The sequence below is a fragment of the Orcinus orca genome, chromosome 4 (assembly GCF_937001465.1).
Source record: "Orcinus orca chromosome 4, mOrcOrc1.1, whole genome shotgun sequence".
NCBI classification, from domain to species: Eukaryota; Metazoa; Chordata; class Mammalia; order Artiodactyla; family Delphinidae; genus Orcinus; species Orcinus orca.
In genome coordinates, this window is record NC_064562.1 from 4546099 (window position 1) to 4568202 (window position 22104).

The window sequence follows — 22104 nt, forward strand, 5'->3', positions numbered from 1 at the left end:
GACAAAGCAAGAGAGAGGCATGGACATATATACACTACCAAACGTAAGGTAGATAGCTAGTGGGAAGCAGCCGCAGAGCACAGGGATATCAGCTCGGTGCTTTGTGACCACCTAGAGGGGTGGGATAGGGAGGGTGGGAGGGAGGGAGACGCAAGAGGGAAGAGATATGGAAACATATGTATATGTATAACTGATTCACTTTGTTTTAAAGCAGAAACTAACACACCATTGTAAAGCAATTATACCCCAATAAAGATGTTAAAAAAAAAACAAAAACTACAATGGGGTATCACCTCACACCGGTCAGAATGGCCATCATCAAAAAACCTGCAAACAATAAATGCTGGCGAAGATGTGGAGAAAAGGGAACCCTCCCATGAGCTTCAGTTGAAATTAAAATAAATTCAATTGATAAACTTGTTTTCTGTATTGGAAATAACACCTTTCTTCTGTATATTTCATCTACAGGAAACATTGCAGTTGTCCCAATTATCAAAACCATTGGTTTGGGCCTTGGAATCTTAATCTGGGGATCATTTAATGCCTTAATCGGCTGGGCAAGCTCAAGGTAACACAAAGCAAAGTGTTTCAACTATGATTCTCTGCACTCACCCTCTGTGTAAGGCCAGTGCTAAGCATGGGACTAGCTGAGAGGAATAATGCTTGGTTCCTACCCTCACAGAGGCCACTACTGGTAAGGCATACACATAGCATATGCTACCTTGAATTACTATTTCCCTTAAGTTCTAAAGAAGTGATCTGACACTCTGATCAAGATAAAGTAAAGAATTGTCTCTAGGGAACAAAGCAGGGAGAGAGAAAGGACACTGATATTTATGTTCCCTTTCTATGTGTGGCAATTTGCTGGACATATTATATACATTATTCCCATCTCATTTTCACAACTGTATGAGGTAAGTGCTATCTTATAAGAGAACTGGCACACAAAGAAGATGAGGGACTTGCTGAAGTTCACAGAGCTAATCAGCCATGGTTCTAAAGCCCATATTCTTCCCTCTGGGGTCTGAGCCAGTGTCAGCAAATCCTGGTCCAGCTTCCCAGCCATTTTTGTAAATAAAGTGATATTGGAACACAGCCAAACACATCCGTTTAAGGAGTGCCTGCGGCTGCTTGTTCCCTGTAATGGTAGAGGTGAGTAGTTGGAAGAGGCCACTTAGCCCGCAAAGCCTAAAATATGTACCCACTGGCCCTTAAAGGGAAAGTTTGCCAACCTGCAGCTCTAGAGCTGAGCTGTCCAGATCGGGTCACCGCAAGCCACATGTGGCCATGTGTATTTAAATTTAAATTAATTAAAATGTGACAAAGTTAAGCATCGAGTTCCTCGGCTGTGCTGGCCACGTGTCAAGTGCTCTATCGCCGTATCTGGCGGAAGCTGCCCTATGGTCTGGTGCAGCCTGGGAACAGCTTCATCTTCTGAGAAGATCCTTTTGGACTGCACCACCCTCGGTCAGCATTAAGATGAACGTTCAAGTTGAGTTTGGGAAAATAAATAGAAAGGGGGCTTTCACTCTAACCTTGCTTTCCGGGCCCCTCTTCCCGCTCAAAACACTACAACAACCTCAGTTATAACAAAGCCAGCTAAGTTCCAGTACATTCTTTCCTGTCCTTTCCTCATCCCTGCCCTGCTTTTTACAAGTGCTATTGTCTTTTTCCTGTCCTTGCCTCCTTTCTCTGGCCCTGGGTGGTTCACAGTGATGGTCGGTGATGATCAATACAACCTCAAGACATGGGGAAAAAAAAAAAAAAGAATTTAAAGGGATGCCAAAGAGCAGCGATCTTTAACCAAGCAGTTATTGAATCTATTTCAAGTATTATACAAAGTAGCAGTCAACTCACCAGCATTCAATTACCCACTTAATCTATTTTTTCTTCCTTCTTCCTTAGTCTTAATGAGAAAGGGACTTTTCTTTTAGACAAGTACTTTTACATATACTAGCTCATTTAATCTTAAGAAACCTGTACGTGAGGTGTAATTGGAGGTGTAATTGTCCCAGTTTTAAACATGGGAAATTGAGGCCCAATAAAGATAGTTAACTTATCCAAGTCACAGGTAGGAGGTGAGGGACCTAGGATTTCAATCCAGGAATCTGACCCCGAGTCCATGGCCTTAAACACTGTGATGAACACATATTCAACAATATCTACTTTGATATGACTCTTTCCATTTCCAGGTTTGGCTGGTTTGGAATGGATGCAGAAGAGGTGTCAAAACCACTGCTCAATTACATCGGAGCCGGGCTGTCAGTAGTAAGGTACCTGGCCATTTTTAAGATTTAACTCTTCTTCCCAACATTCAGGACACTTGTTAAAGATCCTGATGTGTGGACATTGCTTTACACCCACGTCTCATCAATCAACATGATTTTTTCTCAGATTCTTCATTTACATTGACAGGCATGGCTTCAGGGGACAGAAAGTATCAGCTCTGGGGTCAGGGGCCCCAGCCTCAGTGGTCAAAAGCTCTGAGACCCTGGGAAACCTTTTAGCTGCTGTGAAGCTTATTTTCATTATCTGTAATATTCAGAAAAATCATAAGACATAGCTCATAAATGAGGATCAAATGGAGTTAAAGTATTTTGCGAACTAGAAAATGCTATAAGTCAACGTTATTCTGGCTTCCTGGTGCTCTGAAATAGCCACTGATTCTCTCTTATTACTCATGTATTCTTTGCCACTCAGTTTCCACTTTCCTGTCACGTCACTCAGCTCTTCTCAACCCGCTCACATAACCACTCTCTCACCTGTGACAACACACACTCATGTAAATACCTGTTTGGGGATGTCTAGTTATATTCACTGGCTGAATGGAAGTGTTCAGCCCATAAAACCATCACAGAATTAGGTCACCTTAGATTCGGTCCCTTTTCCTCTCTAGACTCCATCTGTATTTCCTGTCAGCACCTCTCATAATGGATAGTATTGCCTGTGAAGGTTTTAGTACTATTTTATTCTTCAGGGAAAGAACACTGTATTTCCCTTCCTCCTGCAGTTGATGGCTTTTCTCCAGAATGTGTTCCTCCACATTCAGGAACAATCTCTTTGTTGTTGAAATGTTGCCTTAGAGAGTTCTTCCAGGCCAATCGGAGAGGAAATAACATTGATTATTCTAAAATAGCAGATTCTTGACATTTTTGGTTAGAGGCAATTTTGTATATTTTGTACAATTCACAGAGCATTCAAGCTTTGAAGAGCTCTCTCAGAAAACATTTCTTTACGCCCCAAAATTGGAACGTAGAATGCCTTCGTCTTGACTTAATGATAATTTGAGGCCAATTTATCCACTCCATCAGGCTTTGTTTTTCTCCACGTTCCTTCTCCCTTTAGAAAGTGTACATTCTCTAAAATTACAAATTATTCACATTCTATCACTTCTACTTGTGTGACCTTGGGCAAATCACTTAATTTCTCTAAACCTTGGTTTCTTCATCTGGGGATAAAGTGGGGCTAATAATTGCACCAGCCTCATAGGATATTTTGAGGATTAAATAAATATGTTCAGTGCTATGTGTAGGGCTAGACACATGGCTAATGCTCTATATGGCGGGTAATTTTAATTACAACAGTCACTCTTTTAATTAATAACTATTTCATGTTTGGTTACTGTTACCCCTTTGGGTCTATGTTGTCCAACTCAACAGTTAACTAGCCAGCGTGTCTGGGAGTCACCCAACTTAGTCTGGATCTTGGTCTGAGACAGGAAAAGGCAGTGATCTCTTCTGTGGTGCATCCTGGCTCTCTTCTAAGTTTCTTTTGTTGACCTGAAACAAATAGACGGCCAGATTGTCCCCAGCACAAATGGGTTTATCCAGGATCAGCAGAGAATTGCAGTTCAGGGTCTGCAACCATGGCGAGCCAGTACAAGTCCCTCACATCAAGGGAAGGAGAACGCTTTTATAGAGGACACAAGGAAGTTGGGAGGGTTATAGTAAACGAGGAGTCCATGGCTGTCCATTGGCTGAGGCCTGGCCAGGAAGGAAGAGGGGTCTGTCTCTTTCCCGTTGGGCTCTGCTATGATCCCAGGGCATGTGAGCTCCCCATTCTGCTCTCTCGACTCTATTTAACTGAGTTTTCTGTTTGTTAATATTTTTTACCCTTTACTAAAAGGAATTTCTGGAACCTTTCCATTTTAACTCCGTTAAATCAGTTTGTTCTGAAAGGAATTCATTGAAATGACTTGGAGTTTCGTAGCCAGTATAAGGAAACTTGGAATCTGGTTACATTGGTTTAGGATGTTGCTTTTCTTTTTAAAATGGAAACAATTGCTCCCATCCTCTGGACAGTCAACTGTAAAGCATTGCTAAGGTCATGTCTAGCCTTACATCTTCCCTACGTGTTATCCAGGTTAAGTATCAGTCAGTTTCCATATCCAAAACCACCCCAGGCATCTTAAACAGCAGAGGATATAGCACAGGGAATTGTTGACAAAAAGTGTTATAAAGCCCAAAAGAGCAAAGGGAGAAGTTGGCATCACCCAAAGCCCCAGGGCACCCACCCCAGCTGGCACTGTGGGGAGAAATGTGTCTGCCCTGAGCTGCTGACACCCCTGCAGCCACCCAAGGCAAGATGATGCCCGACCCCACCCCACCCCCACCGCTGGCAAAGCCGGGATGAAGCACAATTTGGGCAAATGTAGTTTTCAGTCTTCTAGTCCCCATGGTTCAGGGTGGAAGTGGAGCGCATGCCAAGAAACAAGTCCAGGACACTCTCTTAGACGTGCTTCAGTGAAGATCCAGGAGTCGGAGTTCTCAAGAAGACAGATTTCCTTTTCAATTAAAAAAAGGCTTTGAGGACTTCCCTGGTGGCCCAGTGGTTAAGAATCCACCTGCCAATGCAGGGGACACTGGTTCGAGCCCTGGTCCGGGAAGAGCCCACATGTCTCGGAGCAAATAAGCCCATGTGCCACAACTACTGAGCCTGCACTCTAGAGCGCTCGAGCCACAACTACTGAGCACACGTGCCACAACTACTGAGCACACGTGCCACAACTACTGAGCCCACGAGCCACAACGACTGAGCCTGTGTGCCACAACTACTGAAGCCCACGTGCCTAGATTCCGTGCTCCGTAACAAGAGAAGCCACAGCAGTGAGAAGCCCGCGCACCACAAGGAAGATTAGCCCCCACTCGCAGCAACTAGAGAAAGCCTGCGCACAGCAATGAAGACCCAATGCAGCCAAAAATAAATAAATTAAAATTTAAAAAAAAAGGCTTTGAATTATCCTTGAATCTACTCTCCATTCTTTTCACTACTTCCTTAACTTGCTTCCTCTGTAGAGTTGTGTTGTGAGGAAACCCAGATCTTTGATTCTAGCGGTTAGCTTTCTTCAGAGCCACAGTCCTTACGTAGAACTGCGGATCAGGCTAAACATCTCGACGTGCATGCCCTCCGGGTGCCTCCTACTCCGTCTCAGGTGGGGCTACCTGTGGAAGGGGACCCTGCCAGGTCAGGCACAAGGTCAGCCCTGCACAAACCCTGGGCTGCTGGTTCCTTTCTATTTGCCTTCAACATTTCCCAATCAGAATTACTTTTCTTACTTTAGCCTTCCCTGAGCACTGGTCCCTCTTCCTGCGTTCCTTCTCTCCGTAGAAGGTATTAGCCACAGTCATTCAAATTCAGAACCTCGGGCATCTTGAATTTTTTTTCCTTTGTACCCGACCCCATATCAAATCCTGTAAAATTCTTTCTGAATCTTTCACAGGTTCCTCCTCTCCTTCCCCTCGGTCCCATACTACCTATCCACCTGTATACCGTAAAAATCTCACATCTCAGTTCCCTAGTTCCATTCTTTCCTGTTGCCAGTATGACTTGCTTGTATCTGCTCTCAAATCAGGACATCACTCTTCTATTTAGGAACCCCTGAAGGCTCCCCACTGGATTCAGAATAAATCTGTCTCATTAATCCAGCATGTCCTCCACAGTTAGAGATTCAGCACTTCTTCCTAGCACAGTTTCGCCCTGGGTTGTCAGTTCACTGACCCAGGATTACTTATCACACCCGACACTTCCTTCAGCCCCAAAAGCCCTTTCCTCTGCCTCCCTGAAATATCAGTTAAGATTTCCCATTCTGTATGAAGTTTTCTTGATTTTCTTCTTCCTGATTATCAATAGAATGGGTCACCCCTAAACTCCCATTGTATTTTGCACTTCTTCTATTACCCACATTCTCAGGGTCTGTGTTGTATTATTCAGACAACCCTCTGTCTCCTTAAACTATGAGATCCTGAAAGACAAAGTCTGTTATTTTCTTTGTGCACCATGTCTCCCACCATCACTCTCAGACTTCGCTGCACAGTGCTTGACATATAATAGATGCTTGTTGAAATCAGTTGTCAGTGTAGACACACACGTGAGTTTTACTAATAGTAATGTGTATAGGCTTGCAAATCTAGGGAAATTGGAAAGGTTGAAAGTATAGAGAAGTACCCTTGCATATAACATATTGATTTATTTTTAAAGTTTCCCGTGCTTTTGAAAGCATTCACAGACTCCATCATGGAACTTTGTGTTTGACACAGTGTACCAAGTTCTTCAAGTCTGTAGCCCGGAAGACCTTGAGATCTATTTGGCTTTATGTTCATATCCATAAGATACATCTCATTACCTTGTCCTAACCTAGTGCCACCAGATTCCCTCTTGACCTAATCGAGCTGGATTCTTCTTTCTGACTCACCCATTTCATGTCTAGTATACAGGCTCAGACCACTGATTCCTTAGTCTTCATTTCTTCCTCATGCTCAGCACCCCATCTCCCATCCAATTTGTAGTGAAACTTCTCAACTAACATATTTTGAGATTTTATCATGTGCCAAAAAATACCCCGAGAATTTTGTAGCCATTACTATTTAATTCTCATCACAGTTCTGTAAAGTGGGTATATCTCCATTTTTTATTTTATTTATTTATTTAAAAAATTTTTTTGGCTGCATTGGATCTTCGTTGCTGCTTGCGGGCTTTCTCTAGTTGTGGTGAGCGGGGGCAACTCTTTGTTGTGGTGTGCAGGCTTCTCATTGCGGTGGCTTCTCTTGTTGCGGAGCCCGGGCTCTAGGCACACAGGTTTCAGTAGTTGTGGCTTGTGGGCTCAGTAGTTGTGGCACGTGGGCTTCAGTAGTTGTGGCTCACGGGTTCTAGAGTGCAGACTCAGTAGTTGTGGTGCACGGACTTAGTTGCTCTGTGGCATGTGGGAGCTTCCCAGACCAAGGCTTGAACCCGTGTCCCCTGCATTGGCGGGCGATTCTCAACCACTGCGCCACCAGGGAAGTCCCTCCCCATTTTTTAGATGAAAAAAGTTGAGGGTCAGAGAGGTTAAGTGATTTGTTGGAGGGTCACACAGTTGTTTGAAGAAGCACTCTAGGGCTTTACTCTGTGTCCTTCAAGTATATTTCTAACATATCATCCTCTATTGCTATTAGAAAAACAGATGGGTCTATACAAAGCAGACATGGTAACTTTGAGGAGAAAATGCAGTTGCAGTGTCTAATGTTAGCTTTGCGAATTAACATATATATGAGCGCACACACATGCCTATTTAACAATTAAGATAGACACATATAATCAGGTTTTATGCATTCAATTTTACTGAGTGTCAGGTACTTCGAGGACCTTGAAGCAGACGGAAAATGTGGTTCCTATCTTCTATTGAATTGGAAAGTCTTTAGAGAAAAAAGATTACATGGACCTGTGGCAGATGGTCTGGACCGTGTGATGATGATTCTCAGTGTTTTGGGAATTCAGAGAAGAGGACAATAGGGGAGGACCAGCCGGGGGTGGGGCTCCCTTCTCACAGTCAGCATTTCACGTCTTCTCTAGTTTGGGTAAGAGGTGAGGACACGGTATGTCCAGCTAAGGAAGGCTCACAAGCGGGACGTACAAGCTTGGAGCAGGGGCTGGTCAGGGAAAGAAGTCCATGGGAGAATTATGTTGAGAAAGGTTGAACGGGGCATGAAGCAGAGAGCAGTAAAAATCAAAGCAAAACTTGAATTTCCTATGGAAGGGAATATGCAACCATTCACGTTTATAAAGCAGCCAAGAGACTGAACTAAGGAAGCTAACTCGACATTTTAAATTTTTGTACAAAAGATAGCATATCTGGGTTCACTAGTCTGCACTCAGCTACCTATACTATTTCAGTCTCATGTGTGCTTTGAAAACTTCTTATATTGCTTTAACTTTTGAACCATGCAAGTGTTTTTAAAAAGGAATATCAAAAGTATACCAAAGTTGTTAGTTTCCTTCAGTTAATTTAATATTTTAACACATTTTAGCATTTTGGCGTGGTTCAAAAGTCAAGGTCAGTGAGGCATTTGTTACAAAGATACTGGACATGAATAGTCAGTGCCTTGGGAGAGAGAGGTTAAAGGGCAAAAAGGCATTAGGCTTACGTGTGTTTTTATCTCTTAAAATATACTCTGGAGGTCTTTCCATATCAGAGCACAGAGGGCATCCTCATTCCTTTTTTGTGGCTGTGTCATATTCCACCGGATGATCATGAAGGTCAGCTCACCTGAGTGTGTCTGTGCTTGTGTTAGAGGTCCCGGAGCGGGACTGGTAGGGACAAGAGTGGACACACCTATGCCTTTAGTACATGGCCTCAGGGTCTCCTCTGCAGGGGTCACACAGTTCTGCACTCACACCAGTGGTACTTATCTCCTCGAGTTTATCCAATTGAGGATGTTAAGCTTTGGGGGGGGGTTGTCAATAGAACAGGTGAGATATATTATTTCAAGGTGTTTCCATTTGTGTTTTTTACCGTGTGATTCCAGGGTTAAGCATGAATAAAAAGAAAGATGGGGCCACTGACTGAAACAAGAAAATCAGGAGAAAGATCTGATTTGGGAGGGAAGCTTATGAGTCTAGCTTTTAAGCTGTTGTAATTAAAGACAAGGAGAGATGTCAGAGAGAGCAGCAGTGCTGGAGAAGTGGCAGGACCCCTGAAGAGGCAGTTTGGAAGTAGTCATCATATCATTAAGATACGATGTTTTCCCTTAAATTGAGGCAACTTAATGTGAACCAGGGTTGTGATAAATGTCACTAAAATTTATTTTCTTTGCAGTGCTTTCATATTTTTGTTCATCAAAAGCAAAATACCAAATACCACATATTCTGTGGACACCACACCATTAATAACAGAGCATGTGAGTAGAGAATGAGAACCACCTTGATCTGAAACGTATAATTAAGACGAAAGGAAAATGCATGAATTTGAATGCAGATAAGAGGGGAATGGGGTATTTTTTTAAAATCAGGGCTATCTGAAATATTTTAGCATATTTATTATGGCTAGGTCTATGTAGCCATCAATATTTCCACAGTAAAGATGCTCAACAAATACAGAGGTCTACTTCTTTTCATTAACGGTAGATCCCTACTAGGAGATGTGCACACAAGCCCATATATTGAAGTAACTTAAGGATTTCCGCAGTACGGGAACACTGACTACTGAGAGGGAACACGAAAATGACTTTAGAAAGGGGGAGGAAGGAGGCTTTAAAGTAGGATTGGGAGAGGGCAGGGGCCACAGATAAGACAAAGCCAGTGAAAGGGTAAATCAAATCACACGAAAGTGGGAATTAGACTTGACTTTCTTCTATTTCTCTTTTCTGCCGTATCCCATTCCACTCAAAGGTGAAGACAGGAAATAAGTAAGGAGTCACTGTTTTGACCCTGAAGAACATAAATTAGTCTGGAATAGCGAGTCTAGGTTAAACAGGGGCAACCTTTACAAGACAGCCGCAGCGCTAGTGCCAGCGGCTCCACATACAGAAGTGGTTCCAGGGCAAACCGCCACGGCCATGAGCACAGACTCCAGCACCACGGATGCTGAGTGTCTCGTGCGCCTGCCCAGGGCCCAGTGCTGGCTGCCGCCACCTCCCACCCACACACGGAGGCGCTGCCTCCCTGGAAGGCGCTGCCTTTACTCCTTCAAAATGAATTGCTTCTTCCCCTTCCTTCTTCCCCTATCAAAACTTTTATCAACTAAGGTGACAGAAACCTTAGTTAAATTGACACTAAAGTCAAATGATAAGTAGCTTAGGTGTTAGAGGAAAGATGTATTGATCCGTAGGCCTCTCTGATCAGGGAGATGTTTCAGAGAGAATGAAGGAGTGAGATGGGGAGAAGGTGTCTGGTATTCCTTGCCCACTTTAGGGACCCAGATACCTCCTAACCACCTTCCCTGCAAACAAAGGGGGAAGAAAGGAAAATAAATGCAACTTGGCAAAAGCTACAGAGAGGGCTAATGACCTTAGATTTTTCCATCAAGACGGAAGTATGTAAGCAAACTTAAGTTTAAAGATACATAGAAAGTATTGGTTACGATGCTGCTATACATCACGAGCTGCTCGTGGGGTGAGAAAGCATGATTGCCAAAGGAAAGCTTGACTTAGCACATAACGAAGAATTCAAATGTACAATAGTTTCTCATCTCTTACGAAAGCATTAGGAGTGTGGCATGAAGGAAACTTCAGCCAGGAGACAAAGATGCTTACATTCAATAGTAGAAATATTCTGAATTTGCTCATAACTTTTCCTGACTTAGAATATCAGCTAATCTCAAAACAAGGCTGGAAATGTTTCGTTAGCTAATTTAGTTAAAGAGGCTGGATAAAAATATGCCTACTGATCTTAGGTATTCCATGGTAGAAGAGTCTAAGTTCTAATTTCTTTACAAGTTATTAAAATTTGCAAATAGAATGCAAGCATTAATAACTTGTTAGCTTTGACAGGTGTATCAAAATAACCATTTAATAAACTGTGAAAAGCATTTGAACAGAGAAGTTGCCCACTGCCAGACCATTCTGAGTGACAGAGAAACAGAATCAGAAACATCTGAGTCTAGAGATGCCCACGGAATCAGTATGCAGGGTGACGTGGTCATATTTTAAAGTGCGTTTGAGAGAGAAGAGAAAAACGCTGAACATCTTCTTGTCACCAGTGTGGTTATCAGTTGAATGCTGTTTTCCTTTTGATTTTTGCCAATGTTTTCAATAGGTGGTTAACAAAACTCAAGACCCCGATCCTGAACATTCCTGGGTGGATAAACTTTCTACAGTGCAAAACCGCTTAGTGTAAGAAAAGGTTCTCTTATTCTGTTTTATATTTGGTTAAAGCAAGAGTGAAGTCATATTCATCTGAGTTCAAGACGAAAATGGTAACACAAGCTTTGACTTCCTAGCTCCACGGTAGAGAGACTTTCGGGTCGCTTGCTGAATTTTAAGGTACAGAGGGCCTTGGTCTCGGTGCTCCAAGGAATTCCTAAGCCACTGCAGTGTCTCTAGCCAATAAGTAGCTGACAAAAGCAATCTCATTTTGCAGGACTTCCGTGCCTAAAGTAAAAGTAAAGTTAAAAAAAAAAAAGAAAAAGCAAAGGAAAGTAAAACCATAGGCCACAGAGTATAATGGCCAGTATGCTCCCAGCCATCCCAGTCGAATTAGGTCCACGTCTCCATTACATTATCCAGGATGCTCTCCACTGGAAATCCCTCCACTCGTGTGTCAGACAGTTTTATAATCCCAAGATATTTATTGTCAAATACAGTAGAATATTTTGTGTCTGTGTAGGCCCTAGCGCCCACCCCCAATTCTTTGTATCAAGACCAGGAGAGTTAGGCTCAATGACAGCCCTTATATTTTAGGGTTTGGGGGGCTGACAGAGAAATATGAGAATGTTTATTTTTTATGTATGAAAATTTTGTATATTTTATATAAGAAATATGGATATGTAATAGTATGTAGCTTGCATTTTTCAGTTGAGGGATGTTTTAGACTTTCTGTGGTGACACCTCAAGAATAGGAGGCATGTCCTCTGTTAGTATATACAATGACCTCACAGTGGGAAAGAGGCAGTACTGGGTGCATAATAGATGCTCAATAAATATTTGAATAAATGGAATGAATGAAAGAATGAACTAACCCACATGCTTTGGAAGAAATAAATACGTTGCTATTTTTGCTTTGGAATAAAATAGATATATCAAACAAAACATTTTTCACAAAGCATTGCCTTTGTTAAGGGAATATTTGTTAAGGAGAATGTTTTCAGTTGTCTCACTGGCCGGCCTAGTCTATTACTCTGGTCCGCATTTGGGACCCTCGTCCAGGACCAGATGGTCTAGGCCTCCCCAGGATGCAGGGGTTTCCATCATGAACAGAGCTCACTGGCCGTGTGAGTACCTACAGTCTCATATTCCTTAAAACACCACTAAAATAGACTTCATTTTTTGGGGGGGCCACACCCTGCGGCATGTGGGATCTTAGTTCCCCAGCCAGGGATCGAACCCATGCCCCCTACAGTGGAAGCGTGGAGTCTTAACCACTGGACCATCAGGGAAGTCCCTAAGCATTTGTTTTCAAGCTTGGAAAGGTATGGTTTTTGCCTAAAACTCTTTCCTGTTTCATGCTATTGTTCTTTATATTAAGCCAAAGGGATTGTTGCAAAATGTTATTCACCTCCCTGCCAAAACCACTGGAAACCCTTGCTTCACACAGATATGGCCCAAGTCTGAGGGATCAACGTGACCCTAGTGCTTAAGGCAAAACTTTTTCTTCTTACAGGAAGTAATGTTTTACCTGAAATATTCAAATGATTTTGTTAGGGAATTCCCTGGCGGTCCAGGGTTAGGACTTGGCGCTTTCACTGCAGGGGGCCGGCGTTTAATCCCTGGTCTGGGAACTACGATCCCACAGGTTGTCAGCACAAAAAAAAAAAAAAAAAAAAAAAAAGGTTTCTTAAATTATGTTATTAAATCAGCACTTCCCCTTGACCATGCCTAAGACATAGGCAAGTCGGTGGATCTCAGCAGTTGTTTTGAACAAACGTGTGTTTGGTCCTTAGTCTATTCTAGTCATTATTATTATCTGTGCTATTGTCACAGAGGGTTTAAAAAAGAAGCATAGGGCACGGTGTCAGTCTACAAATACTGCATAATTTAATGAGAGAGCCGGGTTTATTTATGTCGCCTGTAGAATATGATGGCAATACTCTCACCTACGTAATGACAATTTATCATGATAATCCACTGCAGCGTCTGTAAATCATGTCCTTCCACCATTAGATGGTGGAGGACGGAAGCTGCATCACAGCAAGGTGGCATCAGGTACCTTGACCCTGCAGGGCACTCCTGGGGCTTTTGCTTGTCACCCCACTTGAGATAGATGGGTGATGGCTACACAATGCCTTGTGATTTCCATTTTGAAGCATGCTTTTGATACGATTCCATGTGTGCGTTTGGCAGAAACATTGCTCTGGGCCCAGATGAATAGTGATTTATTTGTTTTTAAGGGGCTGCAGTCTCGCGGTAATATCTGGAATACTCTATGGATCCACGTTTGTGCCAATCATTTACATCAAGGACCACAGCAAGAGAAATGATAGTATATATGCAGGGGCAAGTCAGAACGGTGAGAGGAAAAAGTTATTTTACTTTATAACTAAACTCAATACCCATGTATCTAGTTAAGAGTATAAAAAGAATGGGACTGTGGTGGATACTGGTACATAGATTTGTCGATGAAAATTCAATTAACAGTCAAGTTAAGAAGCGAAAAAAGGGAATTTTATCTGAGCCAAACTGAGGATTATAGCCCAGGAGACAGACTCTCAGAAGCTCTGAGAACCGTTCCGCCTGTTAAAAGGCAAAGGCACTGTCACATACTTTTCCGAGACAAAGGATCGTACATCAAAATGACGTACCGATATTTTACGTAAAGTTCACCAAGGACACATAGTCCACCATAAGCAGCTGCAAAGGAGCAGCAGGTCACCATGGCCCGCTGCAGAGCTGGGAAAGAACAAGTCTTTTAAGAAGTTGTCATACATTGGTAGCATCAGGAGCAAAAAAGAAATTGATCTTTCCGGTCAGGCAAGCACTCCCATCTGAGAAGCTCCAGTTAAAGTGTAATGCAGATGCGTACCTCACATTAGGGAGGGAGGAAGCCCAGACAGACACAGGGAGAATTTTATGTCTAGATTTTCTCGGCGTGCCTTAAAATAAAATTTCATTTCATCAGATTTGATCTTACTTTGTCATTGCAAGTGGTGAGTTAGAAGGGCACGGGAAACTAAAAATAAATATTGGAATATTTTCGTGTGATCTTTAACATACAAATAGAATCAATTTTAGTCAGGGTTCGTTTCAGCTACTTGGATCTTAACACATGGTTTCTGGCTTTGCTGAGAGATTTGGAGATTATTTTCCAGTTTGATGATCTCTAGGAAAATATGTATTCTTCTCCTCTTTAAAAAAGAAAAAAACAAAACCCTGAAGTGTAGCACATAGTACTTTAAAATCAAATAAAGGTCAAAATATAGCCTGCTTAGTATATCATTTTTCGAGCACAGAGTAACGCATTGAAAGGCCCAATGTAATGCTGCCAGATTATCTCAGTTTCTAGCGCTAGAATTAATCTCTCAAGACGTCACTTCCACACAGTGTGCAACAGCCTTCTGCAGGCTCCGAGGAGGTGAGAGTGTCTAATTCAGGATCCTGTGATTATACTGAAATGTGGCTTACACCCACGAAACGACAAAAGAATGATATCGTGGTTAAGACAGTTCTACATCCGTGGCACAGGAAATGAATGTCATCTGTGATCCGATAAGGGAGACTTCTGGAGGGCAAGTCATGAGGGAAAGATTGATGGAGAAGCTGGGATTTGAACTCTAAATGAGCAGATAGACTTTGAGTGACTACCATGGTCTGTTTCTTCCTTTTTATATTCAGCCCCACGAACAGTACTCAAACTTTTATTAATTTCTGTCTTTTTTTAAAGATTTTATACAAATACCTTTTGTATTTTTATTCTTTTCATTTTAAAGGATAAAAACTAACAAAAGTAGAATAGCATAGGATAAATTAAGAGAGAAGGAAAAAAGAGTGACAAAATAAAAGAGCCATGAATGGGTCGAAAAACTGTGCTACACTTGCTAGTGATGAGTCATCATTTGGCTCTAAGATTTCTTACAGCCACAAAGGAAATCAGATCAGTCCCAGAATTCAGCAAACACAGGATAAAAACAACTAATTGTTCAGGAGTACAGTTGTTCTTGGTACTGGGACATAATAAACAATGTCCTCAACAATCTCTTCCCATAAATAGTACAATCAGTTCTTAGGGATCTTTCTTATGACAACTCAGATGTCGTCTGATAGAGATACACTTTATTCCAATTTATTCAAAAATAATTCAAGGGGGCATATTTTTTTAATGTCACTTATTTAACAATCACATAAATGGTATATGCTCTGTGCTGGGCGCTGTTCTAGTTACAGTAGTAACTCAAGGGACCCTCCTAGCAACCCTACTGGTTGGATACCATTATTATTCCGGTTTTACAATTGAGAAAATTAAGACAGAGAGAGAGTAGGTAACTTACCCAAGTCTCCAAGTTAACAAGTGGTGGATTGATGAGTCCCACCAGGTTGTCAGTGTTTTAATCACTAGATTATGCTGCCTTTTCTGGTGGTCTTTGGGCGGATGTGTTGTGATATGACTCAGAAGTAGGATTTAAGACTTTAGAAGAAGAGACAAACCCTTTGACTTTCAAGATTTTCTGGCTAAACAGGGCCACTCATCTTTCTCCAAATTTAGTTGAGACATCGAGCCCAGTGTGACCTTCCCAGTCAAGAACCTGCATTACACCCATCTGTTTGGCCAAAGGACCCTCTGCTTTAAATAGTCAGTGGAGTTGGATTTCTCAGATATTGGGCCACCATCTGTGTTATTAACTCCCCCGTGTAATTAGGTTTATAGAAAACAAATAAAATCCTCTTTGGAATGACTTCCTGAATGTCCTTCTGTATAGCTGCCTGGGTGGCTGCCATCTGCAGCCTGGAAGCTTGTCTCCAGATTGATCAATACACCATAAAAAATGAGCACTTCTAAAATTTTTTTACACACCATCCCCCAGCTACAGTCTACTTGGAGATTTGCTACAGTGGCTATAGCCATCAGTAAAATTAGGTCTGATACCGATTCTTAAAAAAGGAAATATGTTCTTTGTTATAAAGCAGAAACTCACACACCATTGTAAAGCAATTATACTCCAATAAAGATGTAAAAAAAAATAAAAAAGGAGATATGAACGTTATATTCACATAATGTTTGTTGTTTCTTATTTGCCTTTCCAAGATAATCATAAAAGCCAGTCTTTTAGATTTGATTACAGTAACTAACTTCTTACTACTTTAAGTATGTTAATTAAAATTCTATATAAATAACATGTAGATGATAAAAGAGAATTAATGCTTCCTTTACATTTAAGGTTGATTTGAGTGGGTTTGTTTTATTCTTAGGACTCTGGATGTATTTGAAATGACTAAACTGATATGCTTGAGAGTTTTCTAACCTGTATTTCCAGATTTAGACTACGTTTTTGCGCACTTCAGTGGCATCTTCCTTGCAAGTACAGTCTACTTTCTGGCCTACTGTATAGCCATGAAAAATAATCCTAAGCTATATCCCAAAGCAGTCTTGCCAGGTAAGAATATTAACGACAGAAACTCTTCTTACTCTGTGAAGTAAATCAGTGAAAGTATCATGCCCTATTCATTTAGCTTGAATAATCGTCTTCTGGAAACCAAGCCATTCTCTGTGTGTGTCCGTTTTTGTGTGTCTGTGTGCGTATGCGTTCATTCCCTCAGTGACTTTGGCCCAGTTCACCACCAAATATGAAGGATTTAAAAAACATGAAACTGGGTTTGAAATGCCAAGTCATTATTACAGAACCTAGAACTTGAACAATGAATCTAAGATTGTTTCCTGTGCTGGAACATCTTGTGTATTGAGTATCAGACTTTAGTATTTCTTCTTCACCAACTAAGGATGTATATTAAGAGTCAGAGTCCTGGGGCTCTCTCTATATTTTTATTTATCTATCTATCTATTTATTTATTTATGGCTGTGTTGGGACTTTGATGCTGCCCTCGGGCTCTCTCTATTTGCAGTGATCGGGGGCTACTCTTCGTTGAGATGCATGGGCTTCTCATTTTGGTGACTTCTCTTGTTGCAGAGCACAGGTTCTAGGCACGTGGGCTTCAGTAGTTGTGGCTCGTGGGCTCAGTAGTTGTGGCGCACAGGCTTAGTTGCTCCACAGCTTGTGGGGTCTTCCTGGACCAGGGATTAAACCCATGTCCCCTGCATTGGCAGGCGAATTCTTAACCACTGCACCACCAGGGAAGTCCTGTATATATTTTTAAAGTGTCAACAAATATGACTCTCCAGTCACTTGGGAAAATAAACATTTTCTCCAAAAATTTAGGGGAAATTATTTTAAAGTTTAAAAAAGTTATGTTAAATGCACATGCTTTTGGATTTAATTAGTTAGGCATTGGTAAAAAAAAAAAGTGTATATATAATGAAAAGTTATAATTTCTCACTTATTTAAGAGTTTGCTGTAATTCGATATGGAATATAGATCCACAAGTAAAATTTTTTAAAGAACAAAATAAAGCATGTGTCCGAGATTCACTCTGAGTGCCTGATTCATTTAAGCCAAAGTGTGCCACCGTACCACTATACCGTTATAGAAAATGGTAGGATATTTACTGAATGTCTAGCTAAAGTATCCTGAAAATTTTAGCTGCTATTTTTATTCAAATTCCAGGAGGGTTTTTTTTCCCCCCTTAGCTAAGCATCATCTTGAATTTCACATATTTTTTATATTGTCACTAGGGAAAACATTTTCTCCAAAAAGTTAGGAGAAATTATTTTTGAGCTTAAAAATGGCATGTTAAATGTACATGCTTTTGAATTTAATCCACAAGGCATTGATGGTAATATATCTGTGTGTGTGCATATATATACATGCACACACACATATATATAATGAGAAATTATATGTATTATAAATATAATGAGAAATTATAATTTCTCACTTATTTAAAAGTTTGCTATAATTCAATCTGGAATATAGGTCCACAAGTAAAGTCTTTTAAGGAACAAAATAAAGCATATGTCAGAGATTCACTTTGAGTGCCTAATTCATTGAAGACAAAGTGTGCAACGGTACCACTATACCATTTTAGAAAATGGTAGAATATTTACTGAATGCCTAGCTAAAGTATCAAAACTTTTAGCTGATATTTTCATTCAAATTCTAGGAGTCTTTTTCCCCTTAGCTAAGCATCATTCTGAATTTCACAGATTCTTATGGTCATGGTTTAGAGTAAATGGTGTTTGCAGAATATGTTCACACCCAGTATCTTCCCTGGGTCCCCCTCCACTACCCAATCTTTACCTCAACTACTATTTTGGGTACTTGATTTCATGTCAATAAGGTAAAAGGTGATCTTTATACCCACAGCAGTCAAGAAAAGAGAAATCATTTGGTTTCCAAAATGGTCCTAAAACATGGCTAAAAAACCCATGTTGGCCGTCAGTGTTGATAGGAGTGTGTTGATCTGAGCACTTTAACATTCCTGCTCTACCTGGAGTGTGGATTTTTCAGGAGGTGGTTGGTAAATGTGTGGTGTGTGTGTGTTTCAGGATTCCTGTCTGGAATACTCTGGGCCATTGCTACCTGCTGTTGGTTCATAGCGAACCACTCCCTCAGCGCTGTGGTCAGTTTTCCAATCATCACTGCTGTAAGTAGCTGAACTGCTTTTCCAAATTTTTGTTTTTCAAACGTAAATCTAATTTTTCTCAAGCATTCTTAGTGAATCACTGAAGCCTGTCATGGAGTTTAATTTTTCAGGAGTATAATTAGTATAACAGATTCATGTAGATAAACTGATACCCTCTAATCTCATGTCCTTGATCTCTAAGGGAATATTGCTAACCTCATTTTAGCAGGTTTGTTAATCTTTGATAACCTTGCAGTTTTTGTTTGGACGTTTTACCTAATTTCGTTTGGGATACATTGTAATTTGCTATTGATAACAATATTCATCTCTATATAACAGTTTATAGATGTAAAAAATGCTTTTGTGTGTATCATCACACTTGAATCTCATGACAGCCTTGTGAGACAGAAAGTATTTCGGCCCCTGTTCTTAGGGCTCGTCAATATTTTAAGGAAGGCTTTCAGAAAGTGCTGAAGCAAAGTATTGTCTCTGGATGGTGGCATTCGTAATGCAGTTTGCTTCATCTGATGTTTTTAGGTGCCAATCCTGTAGCACACAGGTAACAGAAAAACAAAAATGTTTCTTTTGACATAGGCAGGACAGGTATTGTCAGGCTTGCGCCCATTTTGAAGATGAGAAAATTGAGGCAATAGCTGACAGAGTCGTCTGAAAGAACATGGCTACGTGGACATCTCAGGGTTTCTCAGGAGAGAGTTTCTTGCATGCAGGACTACATTTTGCCTTTAGTATAGCATCCAATTTAGAATGTTTCAGGTTCCTTATGGTACTAGGACCGAGACACATACACACACACACACACACACACACACACACACACACACACACACACACACGAATTAATTGCTTTAACGTTGAGCTCTTGTTTCTACTCTAGTATCTTAGATTGTTAAGTTGTTTACCTGCCTCCCTGCTTCCTAAATCATCATCATAAACAAAATCTGCCTAAAACATTTTAGCAGCACACCTGTGCAAGCCTACAAAACTGATATTTTCAAACACATCGTCTGGTCTAAAATACATTCCATAAAAGTTTGAAACATCCTTAAATTTTAATTTAAATTCTGGGTTTCAAACAGCGTGTTTTGACAGTTCTGTGTTCATAAAACTGTTGGCTTTATTTTTTATTTGAATTTAGTGGTACACTAAAGTGAACTATTTTAATAGGTTAGGTTTTTTTTAATTTAAAGGGCTCACATTTTGACCTTCTTAATTTCTATTGCGGGAAAATGTTATCAAAATTGAGCAAGTTATAAGGAATATATATATATATATATTTTTTTTTTTTTTTTTTTTTGCGGTACGCGGGGCTCTCACTGTCGTGGCCTCTCCCGTTGCGGAGCACAGGCTCCGGACGCGCAGGCTCAGCCGCCATGGCTCACGGGCCCAGCAGCTCCACGGCATGTGGGATCTTCCCAGACCGGGACACGAACCCGTGTCCCCTGCATCGGCAGGCGGACTCTCAACCACTGTGCCACCAGGGAAGCCCTATAAGGAGTATTTTTAAGTTTAAGTCCTCATCATTGGAATGGCGAAAGACCCAAATTTTTCACAGAAAGGGTTTGTTTCTCATTATTTCAAAGATATTTAATGCTAGAAGTGACCATATAACAGGAAAATGTAATGGGCAATGGGATATATCACTTACCAGTGAAATGCTTAAAAGTAAATTTGTAGAGCAAAGTATACAGTATGATACGCACCTCGACTAGGGATGCAAATGTTATTTGACAGTCATATCCCACTACATAAGGAGGAATGACACATTAAAATAGATGCAGTCATTAATCACATCAAATTTAAGCAACTTTCTGTATAAAATACACAGATAGAATTAAGCCACACGAGACAAACAGAAATACAAATAGAAAATGAAAACTATGATACAAGTGAGAAAGTCAGCAAATAACACAGAGAGTAAATAGTTATGTGATTAAACACTGTTTTACTTTTGCTTGCAAAAGGGAGTGAGACAATGTGATAACTAATTCTTTTTAACTGGTAACATTATTTCCTCAGAAAAGACCAGTTATTTTCTAACACTAATATTTTTTTTGCTTTTGTTTTTTAAACACTAAATTCTTAATAGAATTTATCCTATGGGGCCTTATACAGGGGACGTGGAACAATAATAAATAATATTCTTCACAAAAATTTTATAGTAGATAGAGACATGGTTTTCCTCCTACTGTTTCTTGTATTAAGTTATGGTAAAGACTTCGCACAAGACATTAAAGCCCGATTCAGTGGAAATAAATGGCTACGGCAGGTGGGGTGTAGGTAAAGGGCCGGTGGAAGTGGTCACTGTGGCATTTGGAGACTCGCCCATCAGAAGCATGATTCTCAAACACTGTGATGAAAGCAGGCGTCTCACCCACCACGTGTGGCTTCCTCTGGCCCCTGAGGACTGTTTCTAGGAGGGACAGGTATTTCCGGGAGGTGAGGGCCTAGGTCTTTATTGCTACTGGGCTCTTGCTTGGTTTCACTGTCATTAGTTCAAAGACAGCCTTATCTGTATGCAGAAAAGATTCGGCCCTGCCCTTCAGGATCTTACCTTCTTCTTTATTTTATTTTCATGGTAGAGCTAGACTGGTTTTAATTTTAACTTTTTTTGCTGGAAAATTTCAAAGACACCCAGCTTTAACAATTATGAATACGGTCAGTCTTGTTTCATCAAGAGTACGTTTTTCAAGTCCCAGCAGCATACCCTTTTACCCTAGGACATGTATTTCCATTCTTAGGACCCATTGGTGACTAGACTGAGAGTTCCTTGAAAGCAGCATCTACATTGTTTATTGGCAAATATTCCATTAAAAAGAAAAAAAGAAAAGGAAAAGAGAAAGAAAGGAGAACAGCCCACGTAGCAGGACAGCGGGCTGGGTACCTGTGGTCCCGGTCTTCCTCAAGGAATTGAACAGCCGAATCAGCTTCTCAGGAAGGTGGAGCTTCTCCAGATGGCTCAAGCTCACCTTCTTTTCCAAGGCTGACTTATAAATGTGTAATTTGTACTCGTTTACAATAGAAAACGACGCAATCCCAGTGCCAGGACAGCTGTGACTCTTATTTAAGATGCCCTTCTCCGTTGACCGTCCTTTGCCAAACCAGGGTCCGCGCACACTTAGACTTCTGCTTGGTACCTCTTGGTATTGTCTTCTCCCACGTACTCTGAAGGGATTAAAGAGGATAAAATTCTTGAGTGATTGTCATGACAGCATTAATATTTACACCCTATTCTATCATTTCCTCCCATCCTGCCCCAGGTCACTATGAATCTGCGAAAGGGCCCAGGTGCTTCTTGTTCGGTTTGGATTTTGAGGCTTAGGACCATGCGTCATTGGTAGAAGACAGTTCCTTTGACCTATTTCTCTGGCTCTTTTGATCTTGACTTTTCCAGATCCCAATAAACAGAGAGTAGTGTGTTCCTATTGCTTTGCTCACCTGCCAGGAGTGGAGTCCAGCTTTGCTGAACCAGTCATGAAGACAGTTGGAGTGGCGGAGGGGAAAACAG

General features: G+C 41.0%; 1 protein-coding gene across 4 annotated transcripts in view; it reads left to right on the forward strand.

The window, feature by feature from the left end:
- The window catches only part of TMEM144 (transmembrane protein 144), a 48215-nt gene that overhangs the window by 18269 nt on the left and 7842 nt on the right, over positions 1-22104 (forward strand). For 3 of the 4 annotated variants that reach the window (XM_004266165.4, XM_049709038.1, XM_033421555.2), the window contains 7 exons: positions 469-568; positions 2193-2273; positions 9071-9152; positions 11008-11084; positions 13298-13416; positions 16376-16495; positions 18502-18599. In XM_004266165.4, coding sequence (XP_004266213.1) covers positions 469-568; positions 2193-2273; positions 9071-9152; positions 11008-11084; positions 13298-13416; positions 16376-16495; positions 18502-18599 — 677 coding nt within the window. The remainder of the gene's footprint in view (positions 1-468; positions 569-2192; positions 2274-9070; positions 9153-11007; positions 11085-13297; positions 13417-16375; positions 16496-18501; positions 18600-22104) is intronic. The other variant, XM_049709039.1, reaches the window with a different exon arrangement.